Source organism: Ruditapes philippinarum, unplaced genomic scaffold (genome assembly GCF_026571515.1).
Source record: "Ruditapes philippinarum isolate M1 unplaced genomic scaffold, ASM2657151v2 ctg8401_1_1_1_1, whole genome shotgun sequence".
NCBI classification, from domain to species: domain Eukaryota; kingdom Metazoa; phylum Mollusca; class Bivalvia; order Venerida; family Veneridae; genus Ruditapes; species Ruditapes philippinarum.
In genome coordinates, this window is record NW_026862730.1 from 174,023 (window position 1) to 193,919 (window position 19,897).

The window sequence follows — 19,897 nt, forward strand, 5'->3', positions numbered from 1 at the left end:
AAAATAAATAATGATAAATTAAACATAACCTTTAAATTTTGTTGTTTTTCTCTTCCTTTTAATTTAGGGGACTAGGGAAGGGGAGTTTTAAGTATTTAATAATTCACCACTTTAGTACAGTAATGGATTAACTACTTTTAAGTTTAATAGGAGTTAACGCTTTACTGCAATAAGCTGAGACTACAATGTACATACACTGTATATGATACAATTTTATATACAAAACATGCAGAGATCCAGAGTGGCAGAAGAATTGGGTCATGACCCCCAATCCCAACTCCTCTCTTAGATTTGGCTACTAGGTCTCTATATTAAGTTCTATTTTTTTTTTTTTTTTTTTTGAAGGGAGTTGAAAAAATTTTCTGATGACACCCTGGAATACTACTAAAATGCAAAACCCCTCTTAAATAAGCATTACCCCTTGTCAAAATTGTGTGACCTAACATCAAAAAGACCCCCTCTGCCCCTGCCACCCACCCCCCCCCCCCCAATTAAAACCTGTAAACTTACAACCCAATAAAAATCAGCCCTTGTAAAATTACACCCAACCCCGTAAAAACCTGTTAAAGATACACAACTGCACCCTCCTGGGTAAAAAGCTACATGAATTGTCAGACTGGCAATATATATCAATATTTGTTGAACAAAGAAAATGGCAAACACATTTCTAGACATTTAACTCCATAAACTTCTTCAAAAATAACCTGGTATCTAACACAATCTAGAAACAAATTCAACAAACAATTATTATCACGATTTGAAGTTTATTTATACATACCACTCATATTTTTGACATGGTTTTGAACTTAGAATAAAATCAAATAATTACAAGTCATAATATACAAATAAAAGTCTTGAATTATATATATAAAACATGTCAACAGGAATACCAACAAAAAACCCAGTATTTTTTTCATACAAAGCTATGACCGATCTAATAACAAGGTCCCCAGAAACTGATATTGTGAAAATTTCAAGAGGGCAATCCCCTTTTTTGACCTGTTATCAAATGGCAAAAAGATCGAAACATGAAATATTTCTTCAGCTTGTTTACTTTTTTTAGGCCCAATATATGGGAACGCTAAATTCGTTATGTTCTAAAAACATAAAGACGCCCACTTAAACACTTTAATTTGACTTATATCTTGCAAGTCACCAAACTTTTCTTCTTTTTCCCCAGAATAATAACAACAAACTTTGTGTGGATGACACATCATATCATTCAATTTACAAAACATCTATTTTTTAGGAATACACTCTAGGAAATCTATTTTTTAGAAGAAAAAACATTGAGTGACCTGTCATTGTTTACAAAAAGTTACTTCTAAGACCCAATCAGGGAAAGGAAAGGCATTTCAAAGCTATTTATAAATTATATAATAAATTGAATAATCAAGGGAATAAGTTTAAAATTTCAAAGTTTTAAAGGGGAAAAAAATTTCTGGGGTTTTTAACTTTAAAAAAATTTAAAAAAAAGAAAATTTGCATTTTAAAAAAAAAACTTTTACCAATCTAAAACCCTAAAAATAAACCTTTAAAAATTTTTTTTATGGACTCTCCCAAAACTTTAAAAATGGGAATATTCCCTTGTTTTTCAAAAGGGGTTTTGTAATGAAAAAGGGTGATATAAGATAAAGAAATTATCAACAGAAGTATTCATCAAGTTAAAGCAAATTTCTAGTTGTCTGGGCCTTATTCTTCTTAATATCTTTGATATATATATATATATGGGCCAAAAACTTCATTTGCTGTATAAAAACTTAAGAAAAATTTGTTCAACGATAACCATTTGGTCAACAATTTCAATATTCTATTCATAGATCTGTGAAACTAAAATACATTTTACATGGCTTTTTTTCAAATAAAGGGTAGTAACTCTTAATAGCCAAACTTCTGATTCTGTAAAGAGTGACCTACTTATATTACATCATTCAGTTCTAATCTTACAAAACAAGGGGAAATAACCCAGTCTTGTTGTAGACTTCCATTTCTAATATAAGTGGCCTTCTAATTTCCAGAATGATATTTTAAACTTAACAACATAAATTACCACAAACACCAATGCACTTAACAAATATAACAGAGTTGAAATGTATTTAAAAAGGATGTTACATGGGTATATGTATATATTCATATATATCATTATATAAATTCTTAAAAAATACAAAAATTCTTCAAAAATGTTAAAATGACTGATATTTATAAATTTATAATTCTTTCTTTTGCAGACTTAAGTGTTGCTTACAGTAAAGAAAACCAATACCAAAAAGCAGAAGAAAAAATATTTCAGAATTCTAGTCATTTAAAAGTACTGTCCTGATTATTTCATTAAGTTACAAAATCATAAGTCTTCCTTTACAATGTACTACAGCGATTTTTGAACTTTTTATTTCAATAAATTATTTCAGCAGATATCCATTGATATTTCCATGGATATCTCTGTAAGCTAGAACTTAATTCTATAGCTGATTTTAACAATTTATTACGTGTATATGCTGGCTAATTCATAACCTAATAAACAGTCAATTCTGACAGTTTATTAAACATACCATTTTGATAAGAAAAAAATTAGCTTCAAAAATATACATGTACATCTTTAATATGACAAACTCACACATTCACATGTCATTATAAAGTTAAAACAATATTGCACAATGTATTTTCTATATATGATATACACATAAATGAAACTATCAAGACCACCCTGTAAACAAAGCCCACTCTTTGACAATCCTTCATTAAATTGAAAAGAACAACATAACCTCTAAATAAAGACCACTTGTCTTAAAAGACCATGTTCAGTCTGTCCCTTGGATGGCCTTTGTATACAGGTTTCACTGTATACAGTAATAGTTCAGTGATGGCTCACAAAGTCTCACAGCTAACAAGTTTTGACCATTTCTATGAGCTTTGTGTTTATATATATATCACAAAATCAACTACAATAATGATTCATACTAAAATAAATATATACAATAATAAATAGTGGCATCTGTAACAAATAACACTACTGAGCAAATTTTAACACTAAAACAAAAGGGTATAATAATATATATAAGTAAATTTTGAACATCATAAATACATAATATAAATTATCAACCTTTTGTTTAACAACACAAAATTGTGGTAACATATCTATAACAGTTTTTTGTTTTTGTTTTTTTTTAACCATTTCAAAATTTCAAAACCAATAAGAATCATATTACACAAGACAATTGAAATCTTCCATAAAACATTTGTACTAATAAAAATAAATTACATTGTACTCAGTTAAATATTGAAATCCATTTCATTTTGGTTGGGTTTAACTCACTATAGTGTTGGGGGTAGTAACTCTAGACACTTAAGAGAAATCATGATCACAAAGTAGAAAATAACACTTTTTCCAGTGATTCTTACATTTTTCATACACTTTTTTCAGTGATTCTTACATTTTTCATTCATAATAGAACATGAACTGGTATGTGGATATGAATTAACCCCCTTAAAAGCATTTTGACCGATAAAAAGGGGACATTTAAGAATTTATTAACATACAAATGCCTGGTCTGGTATATAACGGAATTCGGTACTTAGTGTAGTGCCCCAACACTTTTTTAAGTCGCACTCATTTTGGATGGGGTTTTATGTAACACAAACATAACTAAGATCATAGGATTGACATTTTCTAGCTTGAGTAGTGGAGGAATATGAGATTGTTTGTTTGGTTATTAGGCTGATAATAACAGTTACATGTTTGATCATAACCGGTTTTTCTGGATAACTACTCAGTAATTTACCAATTTTTTTGCAAATGACCAACTACTGATCCCTCATGTTTTCATCCCAAATGATTTCTAAATCAGCTGTCAGAGACAAATGACCATGTGACTAAATGTTGGCCATTAACTGTCACAGATAAATTTAAGCCTCGCCAGAGGTTCAAACTTGCAATACCTGGATTACAAATGTATAAAGCTCTCCCTATTTAACAGAGCAGGTAGACTTAGAAAAAGGTTAGATGACCTTCTGGACATGATGGCCATTTTGCTAAACAGGCGAAACATCTGTGAAATATTTCTGAGACAGGGTGGCACCTGGGCAGTAAAACCAAAATTCTGCTCAACAGCCAAAAAAAAAGTAAAACATATTGATGATAATAATAACTTTAAAATCTAACAATGCATTTATATCACAACAAAATAAAACTGTACAAAATTGTATTTTACAGATTTTTAGAAAATAACCACATGTTTTGAACCCTAAATTAAAGGGAAAATATATAAAGTGAGAGGATATAGTAATCTTTACCTTAATATAACCAAAATATTAATGATTATAGTATAGTTTTAAAAAATAATAACAATATACAGAGTATTATACTTAAAAGCTGCATGCCTCCAGATGAGCCAAAATATTTTTTTTTTTTAAATCAAACATGTGCAAAAATGTACTAAGATTTTAATAACGGTAAAAAGACTCCAGATTTAAGTAACAATTACCATGTTATGTGCAATTAATGATTGATTTTGCAGTGTCTGTCGCATGGACTAACACAGTAAGGGCAATTTTTGAAAATTTTGAATCTTTGGTAATTTAAGTGGCTTGTACAGTGTAAAACATTTTCTTTGTTCATTTCACAATTTTTTTTTCTTTAAAAAATACACTTTCAAAACTTTTCATGACAATAAGCATGAATCTGGAGGCATGCTGCTTTAATATATTACACACAGCATTGGTAAGATTAACAATACATTTTCTGAAATCTTAAACGATAATTGATAAAATATAGAAAAAACACTAATAATGGAATTCCAAATCATCAAATGTTTCAGAATTCTCAAATTTCATAAAATGTTTGGAATGATTCAGCTTAAACTATAAAGGAATGTAGACATGATGAGAAAGTTCTTACATTTACAAACAAGTAGAGATTTTGATGCTAAAGCATCAAGTCGCCGGATAGAAATATGATTGTATTATCATAAATAAAAGAAAATATCAGTTTAATGGTTCGAGTATAAAGAAAATAGGAACAATAAGTTGAGTAATGTTTATTCATTAACACGTTTTCATGTACTTGCCACAATTATATCTTTCTTGCTATAAACTTTGTAAAAGAGTTTTATGCAATAAATTTATGTTATGATAAAACATCATATTTTAAGCATACTTGCTTAGCAATTTTGTCAAGAAACTGTTATCATTAAATAAGCAAGTATTTTCTGGCAATATTTCCACGAGACTCAATAATTTACGGACCTGTTTCGTTAGCTTACATAACTTATTATGATTAATGTTAACGATTTTATTGTAAGTATAATTACATGTATAATTATATCAATTAATACTGCTCGATGGCCTAGTGGTAAGTATGACGAAGTTGTTACATAGGATATAGTTAACGTTTATTTGCCTTTCAGTGCGATAAACTATCAACACAAAGATAGTTTATTAGTTTTCTCTGTGTATTCAATACGATTCCGGCCCCTACTTATATACCGAGATTTTTCATACAAAATTACTTTGATTTGCACTTTAACCAGCTGCCAACCATTCACAATTTACCTGTATGTCAGTCTTACAAGCCATTTGTTACTATTAATAGATTTTATAACAGAATCATATAACGTGTAGTCACGTGATTCTGGGAGAAGCTGTTTATAATAAATAAGACAAAAAAAATAGAATAGGTCTCATAACATACAAACAACCAGATAATTTAAAAGTGTAATTTCAAATATCATGCGTGATTTATATATCATAAAATAGCAACGCTTGACACTTTGAAAAAAAGGAAAACATCCATAAATTCAATGACTGATCCATAGGGATACGTCATTAATTCATTTTATAAAAATTGTAATGTTGCTTTTTACGATGTCAATATTTGAATATTTCATTTCATTGAGCAACATTATTGTATGTTTGAATTTTTGAGAATACTGAAAACAATTGTAGTCTTTAATTGTTCAGTAATTGTTATGCTTTTATTTTCAGATTTTAATGCCTTCTCCTACCATAGGTATAATATTAAACTGTTACAAATATAGTCGCCGGTTTCTACCGGCGACTAATTAGATAGTCATGATGATCTTTTATTGCTCTACCAAACTTTCATGGAATAATTGGACTACGAAAAAAGGGAATCAGGAAACTTTCTGAAATATTTATAATAACCTAATGAAAACAAAATATAAATATCTGATAATGTTTCAAACTTTTCCAATTCTAACATTCCTTAAAGAATAATTCAAATCTTAATAGTTTAAAACTGACAATTTTGTTACTTATTTGGTACAATCATTCAAAACAATACAAAATAACTCGAATTCAACAATGTGAATTGGAAATGTCATGTTCTAATTTTGGAATTGTTAAAAATAAATTGAAAGGATTTCTTTATCTTCTTTAACAAAATACTGAAAATGTTCTGCCAATAACTTTGGCTCCAAGCATTGGCTCTTGTAGAATTCAAAGATGTACAAACAGCCCTGGCTTAAAACTGGCCAACTTGGCCTTTTATAAACATGAAAAATATGACAAAACATTTGAAAATATCTTCTAAATTGTGTGCCAACAGAAGGATAAACATGTACATTACATGTACTGTAAATGTTGTTCTAATCAAAATTTCAAATCTGTCAAAGTACAATGCCTTCTGCATGTTCTATGAATTAAAAACCTTCTGTAAGTTATTTACAATCTTTTGTAGTCAATAAAATATAATAATTATCCTAATCTGTTTTCTTTAAAAATAAAAATCATATATAATTATATATATATATTCACTAAGCTAAGCTTTTATAATATAATAATACCATATCCCTTAATCTGCTGAGATGTACATTAGCCTATGCCACCAATTATGAGCAAGGCCAGTGTTCATGCACCAACCAGGCTCTATACTGTTGACTGGCCAACTCCAAAATTCTAATTTTTTGATTACCTTAAACTAATAATGTACAGGTCCAAAAATATCATTTAAGAATTTCAGCAGATTAAGGATTATGTATATATATTATATGTATATATCTGGATCATCCTCAATTTGGAGACATACAGTTACCTCCCTTAATCAGGAAGTTTTTCTTTTTTGAAAAGTTGTCTCCCTTTGAAGAGCTAATCTAATTTGCTGACAGCTGAATCCTCTCCTCCTCTTCGGGACCTTTTGGACGCTTGTACTCGGGCCTTGTAACTAAGTAAAATACCACCACAGCCAGCATGATGATGGACAAGCCGAGACAGTTAATAACCACACCTTCAGATGGTAGTCCAGAGTATTTACTGAAATTATTCATTGATTATGTTTAATAATAATTTAACAAAATCATAGTATTTTTCCTTATTTATTGTCAACAAGAGTGTAAGTTTTGTTACATTACTTCTTTTTATACATAAAATCAACTTTAGGAAAATAAACTTGATTTATTATAAAAACTCTATAAAACTATCAAAAATAAACTTGTTTTATTATAAAACTCTACAAAACTAATTATTTTACTTACAAGTCTGCAGCAAACATCAGTATAAATGCCTTCTCAGTGATTCCAGTCAGCGCAGCAGCACAAGCCAAACCGAACACAGTCAAACCCCAGAACACATGGTGTGGCATATACAGGGTCCGCCCCGCAAACCCAAGTTTTGGAAAGAAGAAGGCTATGAAGCCACAAACCCACTGGAATGATAAAATTTAAATACGTTGTACATGTATATATAATTATATTTCTGAAGTAGTCCTTCCCTGAACAAAACAAGGGTTCAAAAAAACTAAGTGACAAGTATTGGCTTAGGCAAGTAAATTTTGCTGTTAATTCCCACTCTAATAAAAATCTTTATTCAAGTGGTGAAATTGTTGATAGGAAAATGCTGAAGAAAAAAAAAGAATTTGACAAAAATGGTCACAAGACTGGCTGCTTGCTTATGTCTAAGATTTTATTAGACAACGGAATCTTGACAAACAGACAGACAGACAAACAGACAGAAAGACAGACACAGAGCCATGTACACACCAAGAAAACAACATTATAAAGTAGACCACTTGTCAAAATCAGCTCCAGAAAAATCAACATTTAAATACTTATAACATTCAAATATTCAAATCTATATAAACATGCCTTTTACCAGAGTCACCACAAAAGTTACCAAATATTTTTCACATTTCAGCAATTTAACGACGAAAAATTTCCTAAACTTGGGCAAGGTACTTTTCCCAAAATTTCTAGGAAAAGCTTTAATAAAATCATCATGTCGCAATCATTTCAGTCCTGTAACATCATCCCATTCCAATCAAGTTGTTTAACAATGAACCTACCTAGATTTTAAATCAATGATTTTACTACATGTCAAATGGCTCATTCTGGTTTAATTATTTCATTTATTTGTCATTGATTTATCATTATTCCATCATTAAACTGTCATTAACAATTTTACATGATGACTGTATATCAAACACAGATATAAAACTCCATTAACAGTCTAAGCATTTATTTCTCTCCATAGTAAATTGAATAAATTTCACCAATAATTTCAAGAAATGTTCATCAACGACATACTGAAATTTTAAATTGACAGGCTATCATTGTCAAATGGTTATGGCTGCAGCTGACATTAAATCAATTGCTAATAGTCTGAAGATCACCAGAAACCATGACTTCTATTGAATTATTTCATGTCAACATGCTATATCAAGAAGCTCATGCAAGGATCTAGAAAGGTTTATAGAGTCATAACCCCACCACCATCCCCTACCACCCTCGAACTTTGACAAGAGTATGTGGAACCCCTTTTAGTCCATCTGTTTTTTTGTAGCAAAAATCTAAAATCACTGTGAAAATTAGCAATGTTATATACATGTCTTAGAGTTTGAAGACAAGCCCAAGACTACCCTGTCATGTATGTTTCTAAGAGTTTGAAGATAACCCCAGTACTACACTGTCACTACATTCTAGAGACTGAAGAAAACCCCATGACTACATATATATATTCTTGAATCTGGAGTATATTCAAGTCTAGAAGATTATCATACCTGCAGTCCAAACATGATGACAGCGATGATCCCAATCCAGCTGTGAAGACTGTACAAGTTGGGTATAGGCGCCGGCTGTCCATCCTTCATCTTCAGGTTGTGGGAGTCAAACACAGCCTTCAGGGCCACGGAGGCAAATATCAATGCCCCTAGATGTATGGCTCCATGCACTATCTTCACGTACAGCTTGTTTATATTTCTGAACACACGGTATGCAAGAATGGCTGAAAATAAGAATATCTATAACTATACAATTTAAGTAAATTGAATTTCTTGGGTCGAGTTCATTGACTTCTAACCAATTAATTTAATTGCCTCTCACTACTTTAGGTTCAAGCTGCACCAGTGTCTTCCTATTCTTGCATGTGAGAAAGCTGTCCAGCATGTGCCTGGGATGATGCACAGAGGAGGACCTGGGGTCTTCTTCAACCAGTAACAAGAGCTGTCGGTAGGACAGCAACGCTTGACTATTCTTAGTGCTTGATTGTAAAAAAAAGCCTTGATAATGTAAAATTTTCTAAGTTACCAAAAGGGCAATTTTTTTCTTTAAATCCATGTTACAGTTATAGGCCTTGAAGAGAGTCCTAAGAAGAGTATAAAATTTCAACTTGTTTCAAAGCCAGATGTCAATAGAATATGAAAATATCTGAGGTGGTATGCAAACTTAAATGTAAATTCTAAGTTGAAAAAGGGGCATAATGCTGTCAAAATGCTTGATACAGTTACCTCCTCCTGTCTACAGGTTGGGGTCATGACGGTGAAAAAGTGTGCAAAGTTTCAAAGCCATATGTCAATGGACTTTGAAAATATTTAAGGTATTACAAAAACTTTAACATAAGAGGTTACGCCGAAGCTCGGGTGACTACAATAGCTCTACTTATTCTTATCGAATAGTCGAGCTAAAAATGCAAAGTCCCCATATGACCTACACTGCGACCTAAAACTCAACCACTCGGCCATTTACGCTCCAAAATTTTAAAGGGTATAAAGCTATATGTAATGAAATATTTTTATAAAATTTATTAAACAATGAAATAAGATTCTTGAACCAGTAGTATAAGATAAAATATCTCTGTTATTTAACACACATGAATATTGTACATAAACAGAATAAAATGTCACGTAACAACATAATCTTAAATTATTCTTATAATATTTTTTAAGAAGAATTTTTATCATTTAAACCATTTGACATTCATTCTAAAGAAAACATAAAAACATATGTCTTTACATGATGTAGTTATTTTGGGATTATTCTCTTTTTTTTCCCTTCAAAATTCAAAATATTATTTTGGTAACTGCGGGCATCAGATTAAAATATATGTACATGTAGCAAATATTATACACCTAATTTGCAAGCAAAGGCTGAACTTGTCACCATTTGACATGTTAAACCATTATATCGCTTAATTAGTATAAGAAAGCTTGTCCAGTTTCCGGGCTTTTAAGCCAAAGTGCAAAAACATAGCCAAGGACACAGAAGCGGAGCCAATCAAGACACAAAAGTGTAGCCATGTCTTGGTGTAATACATTAATGGTAGAACAAGCAAGTCAACTAGAATTTCTGGAGTTAATGTCTGGTGGCTAGACATTTTTGATCACACTATAATAATATGGGTGAAAATTGAAGAGGGAAAATTTAAGTGCATTTGCTAATAATTATAATGCTGCATTGACAGAATGACTTTTGAACATTGACAAAAGAAATATTTACATCTTTTTATATATACAAGCAGGTAAATAAATGATTTACCAATTTTTTAGTGAGTTTGCTTAATACTACATAAATGCCAATAATGTAACCTACAAACTAACAAAGTAATATTCTAATTGACCTTGGCCTTCTAGACAGCAATATGATTATTTTAACATACTACCTTTAATTCTAAAATAAAGCTCTTATCACCTATAAAATTGTACAGTATACTGGCACACAGTATTATACAAATTCATATGATACAAATTGACCTTTAACTGCTGGAACTGAAAGTTATTTGAATTAACAATCAGTGCAGTATAACCTGGTCCAATCTGCCTGTCTGTACTGTATATTCAATGCTGGTCTATCCATCCATTAAGGTACAAAAAGCAGCTTTTTTTTACTAGCCTATCTATAGGGACAGCTCTAAGTCAATTAAATTTATCAACTAGCTGATTTATTAGTCAGCTGCTGTAAGTCACAGTTATGGTAACTAATTTGCACAGGGCATTCAAGGGAATAGGGGAATATTGTATTTTACGGAGGGAAAATATACCTATTTTGGGCAAAGTGAAACAGCCTTTTATATTCAAATGTAAAATATAGGAAAAAGGGTAACTACCATCAGCATATAAGAAGATCATCCCTATCACCATAAACACAGGGTGATAGTTGAACTCCTTGTCTGGGTCCTCCTGCCATGCAAAACCACCCTGAAAATGTCCCATCCATACAGCAACAAGGATGACAGCCGTTAGTCCGAGACCTTGCACCAACAATATCAAACCTGAGAAGTAGCAGAGGTTCGGTTGAGGTTGATCTTTCTGGTAGGGATCCATATTTTCATAACTGTAACCATGATAATAATGTATAATAATAAAATTGTACTTTTTTTCATTTCTATGTTGGGTTTTACATTGCTATCACACAGTGACTTTCGAGTTTTACTGGTGCCCCTCCCAGTACATTAATTAGTTATTTAAGACAAAAAAGGGCACCCGAGTAGAACCAACAACGTTTATGTCAGCAAGATCGGTCAGAGGTTCCTTCCTTTCAAATTGCACTTTACCAGTATTTGCCATTATGAAGTCAAATTTAAGTTTAAACTAATTAAATTAAACCTTCACCATGTTGAACTTGTTTTATGGGCTTGTCTTACCAAACGAGAATTTTGCATTAATTATGAAAATAATACATAATATTTTCAATATCTGATTGAATTTACCTATTTTGACAGAATGTATTATTATTGTTATTGTCTTGGTTGGATATAGAATTAAAACCAAAATAACAAGACATGTAAAGTGAGCAATAATAGTACTAAGTATTAGATAGTGAACTAAGTTACATACTATTACTTCAAATACAGTGAATAAGAATAAGTGGGAGACAATCATGGGTCACACTGGTTTCAAACTTATTTTCCTCTTTTATTGTAAAAATTAAATCATAGTACAAAATTTTAGCTAGTCCTAAATATTAAGACCTAAACCGCAAATTTGAAGCTACTTTTTACATTATCAAATGCACTGTAACAGCATTTTCTGATAAATGAAAAACTCTGGAAAAAAAGAAAGTGTGAAGTCTTTCAAAGAAGAACAAAACTTGAGCATGATTACAAAGTTTTCTTTTTACTGCCAAATGAAAACTGGAAAGCAGGCCTCTTATCTGAAACTGTTATATTTATGTCTTCTAAGTGACAAATATTATATAAATAAACTTCCTAGATAATGAAATAATGATCATAATTTATCAAATGTAGAAAGACAAAATAAATGTTTTGTACATTGTCATAAATGATAATAGTCAGTAATAGAATGTTATGAAGTAAATGTATGAAAAAATAATATTCTTAAAGGAAAATAAGATGAAATATTCAAATACTCACATATTGCAAGTGCGAAATCTGGAATATTTTCCTTTAAAAGTTTTCCCTATAAGTAACATATGGACAACAAATAATACCCAATTTTCCAATTATATCAACTTTCAGAATGCTAAGCAAATTCCCATAATATTATAACATGGCATTTGCTTTTCAGCAGATTACGCAAGAGCTGTTTATAAATTACTGAGAAAATAAAACCCTGGACTTTTCTCAGTGAAGAAGAAGACTGGTTTACAAATTTAACCAAGGTCCAACACTAACAAGGGCGCAGTTGCCTTAGTGAGTGTTTAAGCTGCAACTGAATCTGAACAAAATTTCAGTATAACAGATACATTATCATGAATCCAATTAAAATGGTATTATATCAATAATAATTAGATCTACAATACTGGATAACATCTGTACCTCACAGCTGTCACAATAAATTCTCCATGAAAGACAACACTAATTAATATATACAATAATAATACTTATATAATAATAAAGTACTGGGTATAAAATGTAAACAAGTATACATTTGCTTTTGTTTCACATTATACTAAATGTATTCACTTTTTAACTGCTTATTTTGTGTATCTTGTGTAATGAACTGTTCCTTAGGGTTGTCATTAAATTTTTCTCTGGCAGTTTGTTCTTGAACTTCAGGCAACCATTTTTGATTCTATCACATGCAACAAAGATGGTTAATTCCATGTTTTGAGGACTGAGGAGACCCAAAATGCATAATTTGAGACACTCATCTATGTTGTCCTACAGTTCCCTCCTAATGACCTCCCTGACTACTACCCTGAACATCTTGCACATTAATTAAATACCGGTATTGGGCAAATGAGCAAATTGAGTTTTTATCATAAATTATCTTGCATCTGTCCTCGCACTGACCCAGCCTCCCAGTATTGTTAGCATAACAGCAACCATGTTAGACAATCAAGTTACTTAAGAATAATTAAACTGCTACAACAACTCAAAATAACTAAATAATTAAAAAAGAAATATACATGAATTTTAAACAATGCTTTTGATATACAATCAGTAACTGTAACTGATCAAAAACAGCTCTCTGATTTTTTTTACTTATGATGCAACACTAACAGACCTTACCAAGGATATACAGAACTACATGAATTGTATGCTTCCTTATTTTACAGAAGACTTCTAAGTATTTCTTCACAAAGCAGAAATGAAAGTCATTGAAACGAGAGTCGAAAGCTTTAAAGCAGCACACCTAGATTCATGCTAAGTTTCATGAGAATTTTGAAAATGTATTAAAAAGTAAAATATTGTGAAATGAACAAAGAGAATAACTTTCACATAGCAAACAGCACTTACAACCCATGTAAATTATCAAAATGAGGTCATTTTAATTTTCTTTAAATCTCATTTCTTTTTTCTCAAGTAGATTTTCTTGAAATACTTTTAGCATCTGGAGGCATGCTGCTTTAATCCTAATAAATAAGCTGAAACAGAAAGAAAGAAAGGTTTAAACTGAAGGTGTTAGCAAAGAACACAGAACAGAAAACTTCAAACTACCGTATACATGCATACACAGCAGACGTCAGTACAGCAATACAACGGTAAAATGAACAAAGTTACGAACCCAGCTTGTTCCATATCTGATTTACAATCTCAGATGCGTGAAATGCTGAGGAAAATAAAGGAGACAGATTTAAATAATGTTACATACTCGACTATCCGAATCATTCTTGTACTATTAATTTGTGTCATGGTCTTGCCCTTTGCTCTGAATTAGACCAGTCTATTGCTAAATTTAGAGATGTCAGTTACAATATCAATCAATATTAATAATATCTATAATAATATAGTATAATATCTACGAATTGCTTCGAATCGAAATATTCGTCCTTTCCCATTGTATAGCATGCAAGTCACCTGGCATCCCCCATGCTAACATGTCATCTGACGTCATTGAACCAAATGACGTCAGGAAAATTACTTTTACGCTCAATGTAGATCAACATATTTTTTATTTATTCTTTTTTTTAGTAGCAATGTTATAAAAAAAATACTTATTTCAAGCTTTCCAGTTTTTATTGTAATATATTAAGAATTATATTCTGATAAACCACTAGTGAAATTTATAAAATATAATTTTCACTGTAGCCGGACTATATCTGAATGCGGATGAAAGAAAATTAAACTAAATGGGAATAACAGCAGAATATAAATGCCGTCATACGTAAAATTTTCGTTTTTTAGGAAAAGAAATCGATGTCACCATACATCCATGTTTAAAATGGTGAAACAAAAATTAGAGAAATTTTAACAGAAACTATATTTCAAAATTGATGATTGTGACGTCATGATGTGATGACTCACAAAGGAGAATTAGCGCGACGTTACGCGCAAATATCAGTAAAAAAAATACTTAAACTCACTTAAAAAAGCATGAAATAAAAAGAAAATTTATTTGTTTTCATATAAAGCCATTGAAATATATTTCATTCGTGAACACCAGCTATTATATTTTCACTCGTGGCTACGCCACTCGTGAAAATATTGCATCTGATGTTCACTCAGTGAAATTATATTTCATTCTTACATGCAAAACAAACAAATATCCTCTATATATTAACTTTTCTTGCATTATAGTATAATAATGCATGGTTAATTGTTCAAATGCTTTGTAATTAATCACTTGGGGCTATTGGTCTTCATGATTATTATAATTTCTATGCATTTGAACCGTGCATTATTCTACAAAAATGCACACAAAAATGATATCTATTTCCTAATCAAATAACTATGTTAACAATCTACTCAGCTTGCATAGACTGTTCCAAATTTAAAGCAAGGCAAATCCAATACAAATAATAAGTAGCTCTATACTCTTGAAACAAATGTTCTGTAAAAGGCATTTTTGTTTGGGAGAAATTTGAACCTTCTTCATTTTCACAAAAAAATAATGTCAAAAAGTTTCAAGCCAGTGTGAACCAAGCATAGAAAGTACATGTGAACTAAGCATACAATGTACAGACTATTTCGCTGTTATTGCTACATAACCTCAAGTACAGTTGAACCCTGAAATCAATCTCACACCCAAAGTTAAGCATAACTACTACTGTCTTATCAAAACTATGTATTTACTAATACAATTTAAAGATCTACAAGATGCTGTGTCACAGGGTTTGAAAAACAAATGTACATAATTATGAGGCCCATAGCTGTATATATGTATATTAGTACAGAAAAAACATTATCGTGTAGCGAAAATACCTTTTTACATAATCATTACTGTTTTTCCTCTTTCGTGTAGAAAACATTTTTAGCATCTCAAGAACCATATCAATATATCCCCTGGATATTTTATTTTTACATCTGAATAACTATTTCTCCCTGGCTTTTTTTATCTTATTTCCGGATAACTATTTCTGGGAATTCTGAAACCATTTATATTCCATCATGAATAATTAATTATGCTATAACTTCACGACTTTCAGGTCGACAAAAATGTTAATCAAAGCACAACTGATTGATATCACAGATTATGCTGGTGTAATGTATAAAATAAATGTTGTCTGGAAAGGTCACGTAAATCTGTAAACGTAGCTATGACTATAACTCTATACAATATTATATACGGTATTATAATAAAATATGATACATACTGAAACATATAAAATGAAAGTAACAGATGTTTGACAACAATTTCCGATAGCAAAAATAAAAAACCAATATCAATATATCCCGCTACATTTTCGTAATGGACATGTCATCTGCTATGTATTTGTAACAATCCAATACTGAATTTATGTGATTTCAAATTCACAGTCTTAAAATGAAGCATTTGGGACTGCATCTCAATTTTGTGCATTTGTAATCAATGCTTGAAGTTAATAATTAAAATAATTTGTAAACAAATATATACCCTTTTAACATTTTTTGAAGATTTTTTTTTAAGTTTTAAATAGTGTCAATCAAACAGACAATAGTATGTGAATGGTTTTTTTTTTTTCTTCTAACTTATTGTATCTTATAAAGCATTAAAGTAAAAATAGCTTAAAAAAAATTATACAATTGAAATTAATTACCGGTATTAGAAACGTAATGTTTGCAACACATACATAACACAACACCTTAAAAACCACAACCATTAATATATAAAATCAAACTATTAAAATATTATAAAAGTAAACTACATAATATAAAATTAAACTATTAACTAGCAAACCAGATTTATCACTTTTTACCTCTTTCACCAAACTCAAATATTATAAATATAGTAACTAAACATTCTATACAACAGAATAGAACAACAATATTACCTTTAAATGATTAAGTTATCCTTTTAACCGCTGACCATATGGTAGTTGACGACGCCTTTAAACTAAGATGCACGTCTTACTTTTTTCAACCTTGCCAATGTGACTGAGCTTTTACAAAAACCTCCTGCAGACAGAATATTTAGTCTATAGAAAATTGCTGATCAAAATGACATCTTAAACTCTAGTGGGATTCAGGCAAAATTTCCAATAACGTTAATCCAAAATTCAGCTGTCGCTGTCACCATTACCATTGCTATACAGTGCCGACATTAACGATACACGGACACTACTAAAGATGCACGACAGACAGATTTACATTTGCCTGGACGTGATCAAATTCAGAGATTATATCTAGTTGGACAATGGCAAATTGGATAAATACATGAAATATAGATTACTAGGGACAGCTGAGCTCCTTTTTGGACATGACAGTACACTAAAGTCTTGTGAAATATACCATAATCTTATAATATAAATACTAATTTCAACACAAATTTTGTCATTAGAAATTGATTTTTTTTTTGGTATGCAAGTATTACATTTAAATGAAATACAATGTATAAGATAATTTATACATATTATTTTACAAGTCTTGAACAAGAAATAAGTTTCTATGAATATTTTGGTTTGTTTATTCCTATAATTTTCTATTTACATAATAAACTGTTTAAATTGGCAAACATTTTTGATTAAGGTGTCATATTTTACAAATTCATTACTTGGAATTCAAGATTTTTTCTTCTTCTGGTTTTAACACCAGTTTTTACACATTTTTGTTAAAGATCCTGTAATTCAATTTTTTTATGGTTTTATATCATAAATATAAATTGTTCAAATAAAGATTTATCAATATTGTAAGTTCCAAAAAGGATTATTTGTAAATATATTACCGAATTTACACTAAATGTTTATAAAGGGAGATAAAAAGAAATTTATTTTCTATAAAGTCTAAGTCAAATTTTTCAATACAAAATGAATGCACATATTTTAATGATTACATAATTTATATTGTGGACAAATATTTGCAGTTCATATTTTACATATTCTTCGATGTATTGAATTGTTAACAGAAACAGGCCTCGAACAATATAACGGTGGTCCATTGGTCCAAGAGCACACTAATAATTGGCAAGACCACCCCTATATTACAGGCAGTGGCCTTTAGACACTTGAATTTCCAAATGATCAGGCCATCATCTGGAGAAGAGAGATATTGTCGAAAACGTGTTCATACTGGCTCTTTTAAAAACCTTATCTCCGATACAGGTTAAAAACATGTTCATACAATAAACCATTAAGTATCAAAAGAATCTTAAATCCATAACTTTTATAACTCGCCTAACATGAGTAGTTTATAGAAAATTATTTTTAGAATAAAGTACAATCATTCAAATGTCTCTAGTCCATTGAAATTATGCCCACATTTGTAGTCACTATGGATATCGGATAAACACATAAACAATCAAGGCAAAGGAAAAATTAATATATTGTAATCTTTGGCTCTTTTTTTAAAACGATCAGAGATCATTTTTTTTATTTAAAGTGACCTTAAAAGTTATAAATACTTGTCAAAAATATAATAAATTTCAACAAACAGCATGTATAATAAAATCGAGTAGGAAGATAAGCTCTAATTATAATGTAGAAATTTTCTGTTTATCATTAATATTTCAATTGTTTCAAAGACAAGAATATAATAGAAATAATTTAATTAAAAATGTTAATCTATAAAAAGACAATTATTATTATCTTATAAGATGTACAAGGAAACACATAACAGTAGGAATTAGTCATTCACAAAATGGTTCACACTATTCCTAACTTGAGTTGCGGGAAGAAGTCCACTTAACCAAAGTATGAGTACTGTCATGTATTTTTCAATGAGAAATAAATACTAAATAGGATTAACAATGACTTACTATCTGATAGACTTGATAATAGAAAAAATACATGTTTTCTTCAGTTGTTTATTAAAAAATCTAATTATAAATATGTCTGCTCACCAATTTTAAGTGTAGTTCTTCTAAATCTGAAGTTTCCTTAAAAACAAATGAGTCAAAAAAAAGATGGACCACCTGTGTTCAGAAAGGACCACCTGAATTTTGGATCCAGTGGTCCGGCATACCACCTGCTGAAAAAGTTAGTGTCGAGACCTAAGAAGCATATTATAAATTTCACTTACATTTTGTAAGTGTGGTAACAACCTTAATTACAACATACAGGATCTTTAAGTCTATGAAAAAACATTCTATAATAACTATATGAAAATTTGCATTCAAATAATAAGGCCATCCTTAAAAAAATGTTTGTTTGCAGTAACGCGACCAACTCACAAAATTTGCCCCTACTCAAATTTTTTTTCATGGTCTGGATAAAAAAAATTTTTTTGTGAATCAGAAAATTATGCTTGTGCTTTGTTTCGTTCTTTTAAAGGTAAAAGAAGAAATAAAATGTAGTCTATTAAATTAGAATTCAGTTATCAATTATTAATTGTTACAAGATTATCAAAAGCAAATATGTTTCCCCAGCATTTTGAAATTCAAATGTTTTTTTTTGGAGTACAGTCAATAAAAAAAGAAAAAAAAAAAATCGACCTACCTACCCACCTTGAAAATTCTGGTTCAGGTTACTGCAAACAAACATTTTTTTAAGGATGGCCTAATGATAATTAAAATTATTTTATAATTTTTTTAAATGAACTGAAATTCAAATCTGTATTGTTTCATGCAGCTAGAGGCTATTATACTAAACAAATATATTGTAATTGAAATTCAAATTACATGATTGTAAAATTCCACATACAAATAATTGAAATAATTATTTTTTTTTTTAATTTTAAGAACCACATTATAATAAAAAAATGTTTATCAAGAATTTCATCAAATAGGCTTTTACCTTGCTGTAACATGAGAATGAATCAACCAAAAGGTGGTTTTCTCAAATTGTGAAGATATCTGAGAACATGGTTTACTCCCTTAACCACCTTACAAGATTGTTTGAATGGTTTTCAAATTTGCCGC

At 30.1% G+C, this 19,897-nt stretch overlaps 1 protein-coding gene across 4 annotated transcripts; it reads right to left on the reverse strand.

The window, feature by feature from the left end:
- Positions 1-1,713: 1,713 nt before the first annotated feature.
- Positions 1,714-17,151, reverse strand: LOC132720022 (putative transmembrane ascorbate-dependent reductase CYB561 homolog). 4 transcript variants are annotated; one of them, XM_060703997.1, is made up of 6 exons: positions 16,878-17,151; positions 15,829-15,992; positions 11,329-11,555; positions 9,008-9,231; positions 7,488-7,657; positions 1,714-7,266 (listed from the first exon to the last, which is right to left on the reverse strand). In XM_060703997.1, the coding sequence occupies exons 2-6, from the start codon at positions 15,894-15,896 to the stop codon at positions 7,107-7,109; spliced, it is 849 nt and encodes a 282-aa protein (XP_060559980.1). In that variant the 5' UTR covers positions 15,897-15,992; positions 16,878-17,151; the 3' UTR covers positions 1,714-7,106. The 4 variants fall into 4 exon arrangements, with proteins under 4 accessions (XP_060559980.1, XP_060559982.1, XP_060559983.1 ...); XM_060703999.1 differs by lacking the exon at positions 15,829-15,992 and adding an exon at positions 14,192-14,236 and having other exon boundaries at positions 16,878-17,147; XM_060704000.1 differs by lacking the exon at positions 16,878-17,151 and adding an exon at positions 14,192-14,236 and having other exon boundaries at positions 15,829-15,925.
- Positions 17,152-19,897: the final 2,746 nt, after the last annotated feature.

Excerpts from the sequence above, each read along its gene's own strand:
- LOC132720022 (XM_060703997.1), bottom strand. The coding sequence starts at position 15,896 with ATGGTTCTTGAGATGCTAAAAATGTTTTCTACACGAAAGAGGAAAAAC. Across the intron at positions 9,232-11,328 it reads GATCTTCTTATATGCTGATG|CCATTCTTGCATACCGTGTG; the intron begins GTAGTTACCCTT and ends TCTTATTTTCAG. Across the intron at positions 7,267-7,487 it reads CTGATGTTTGCTGCAGACTT|TAAATACTCTGGACTACCAT; the intron begins GTAAGTAAAATA and ends GAATAATTTCAG.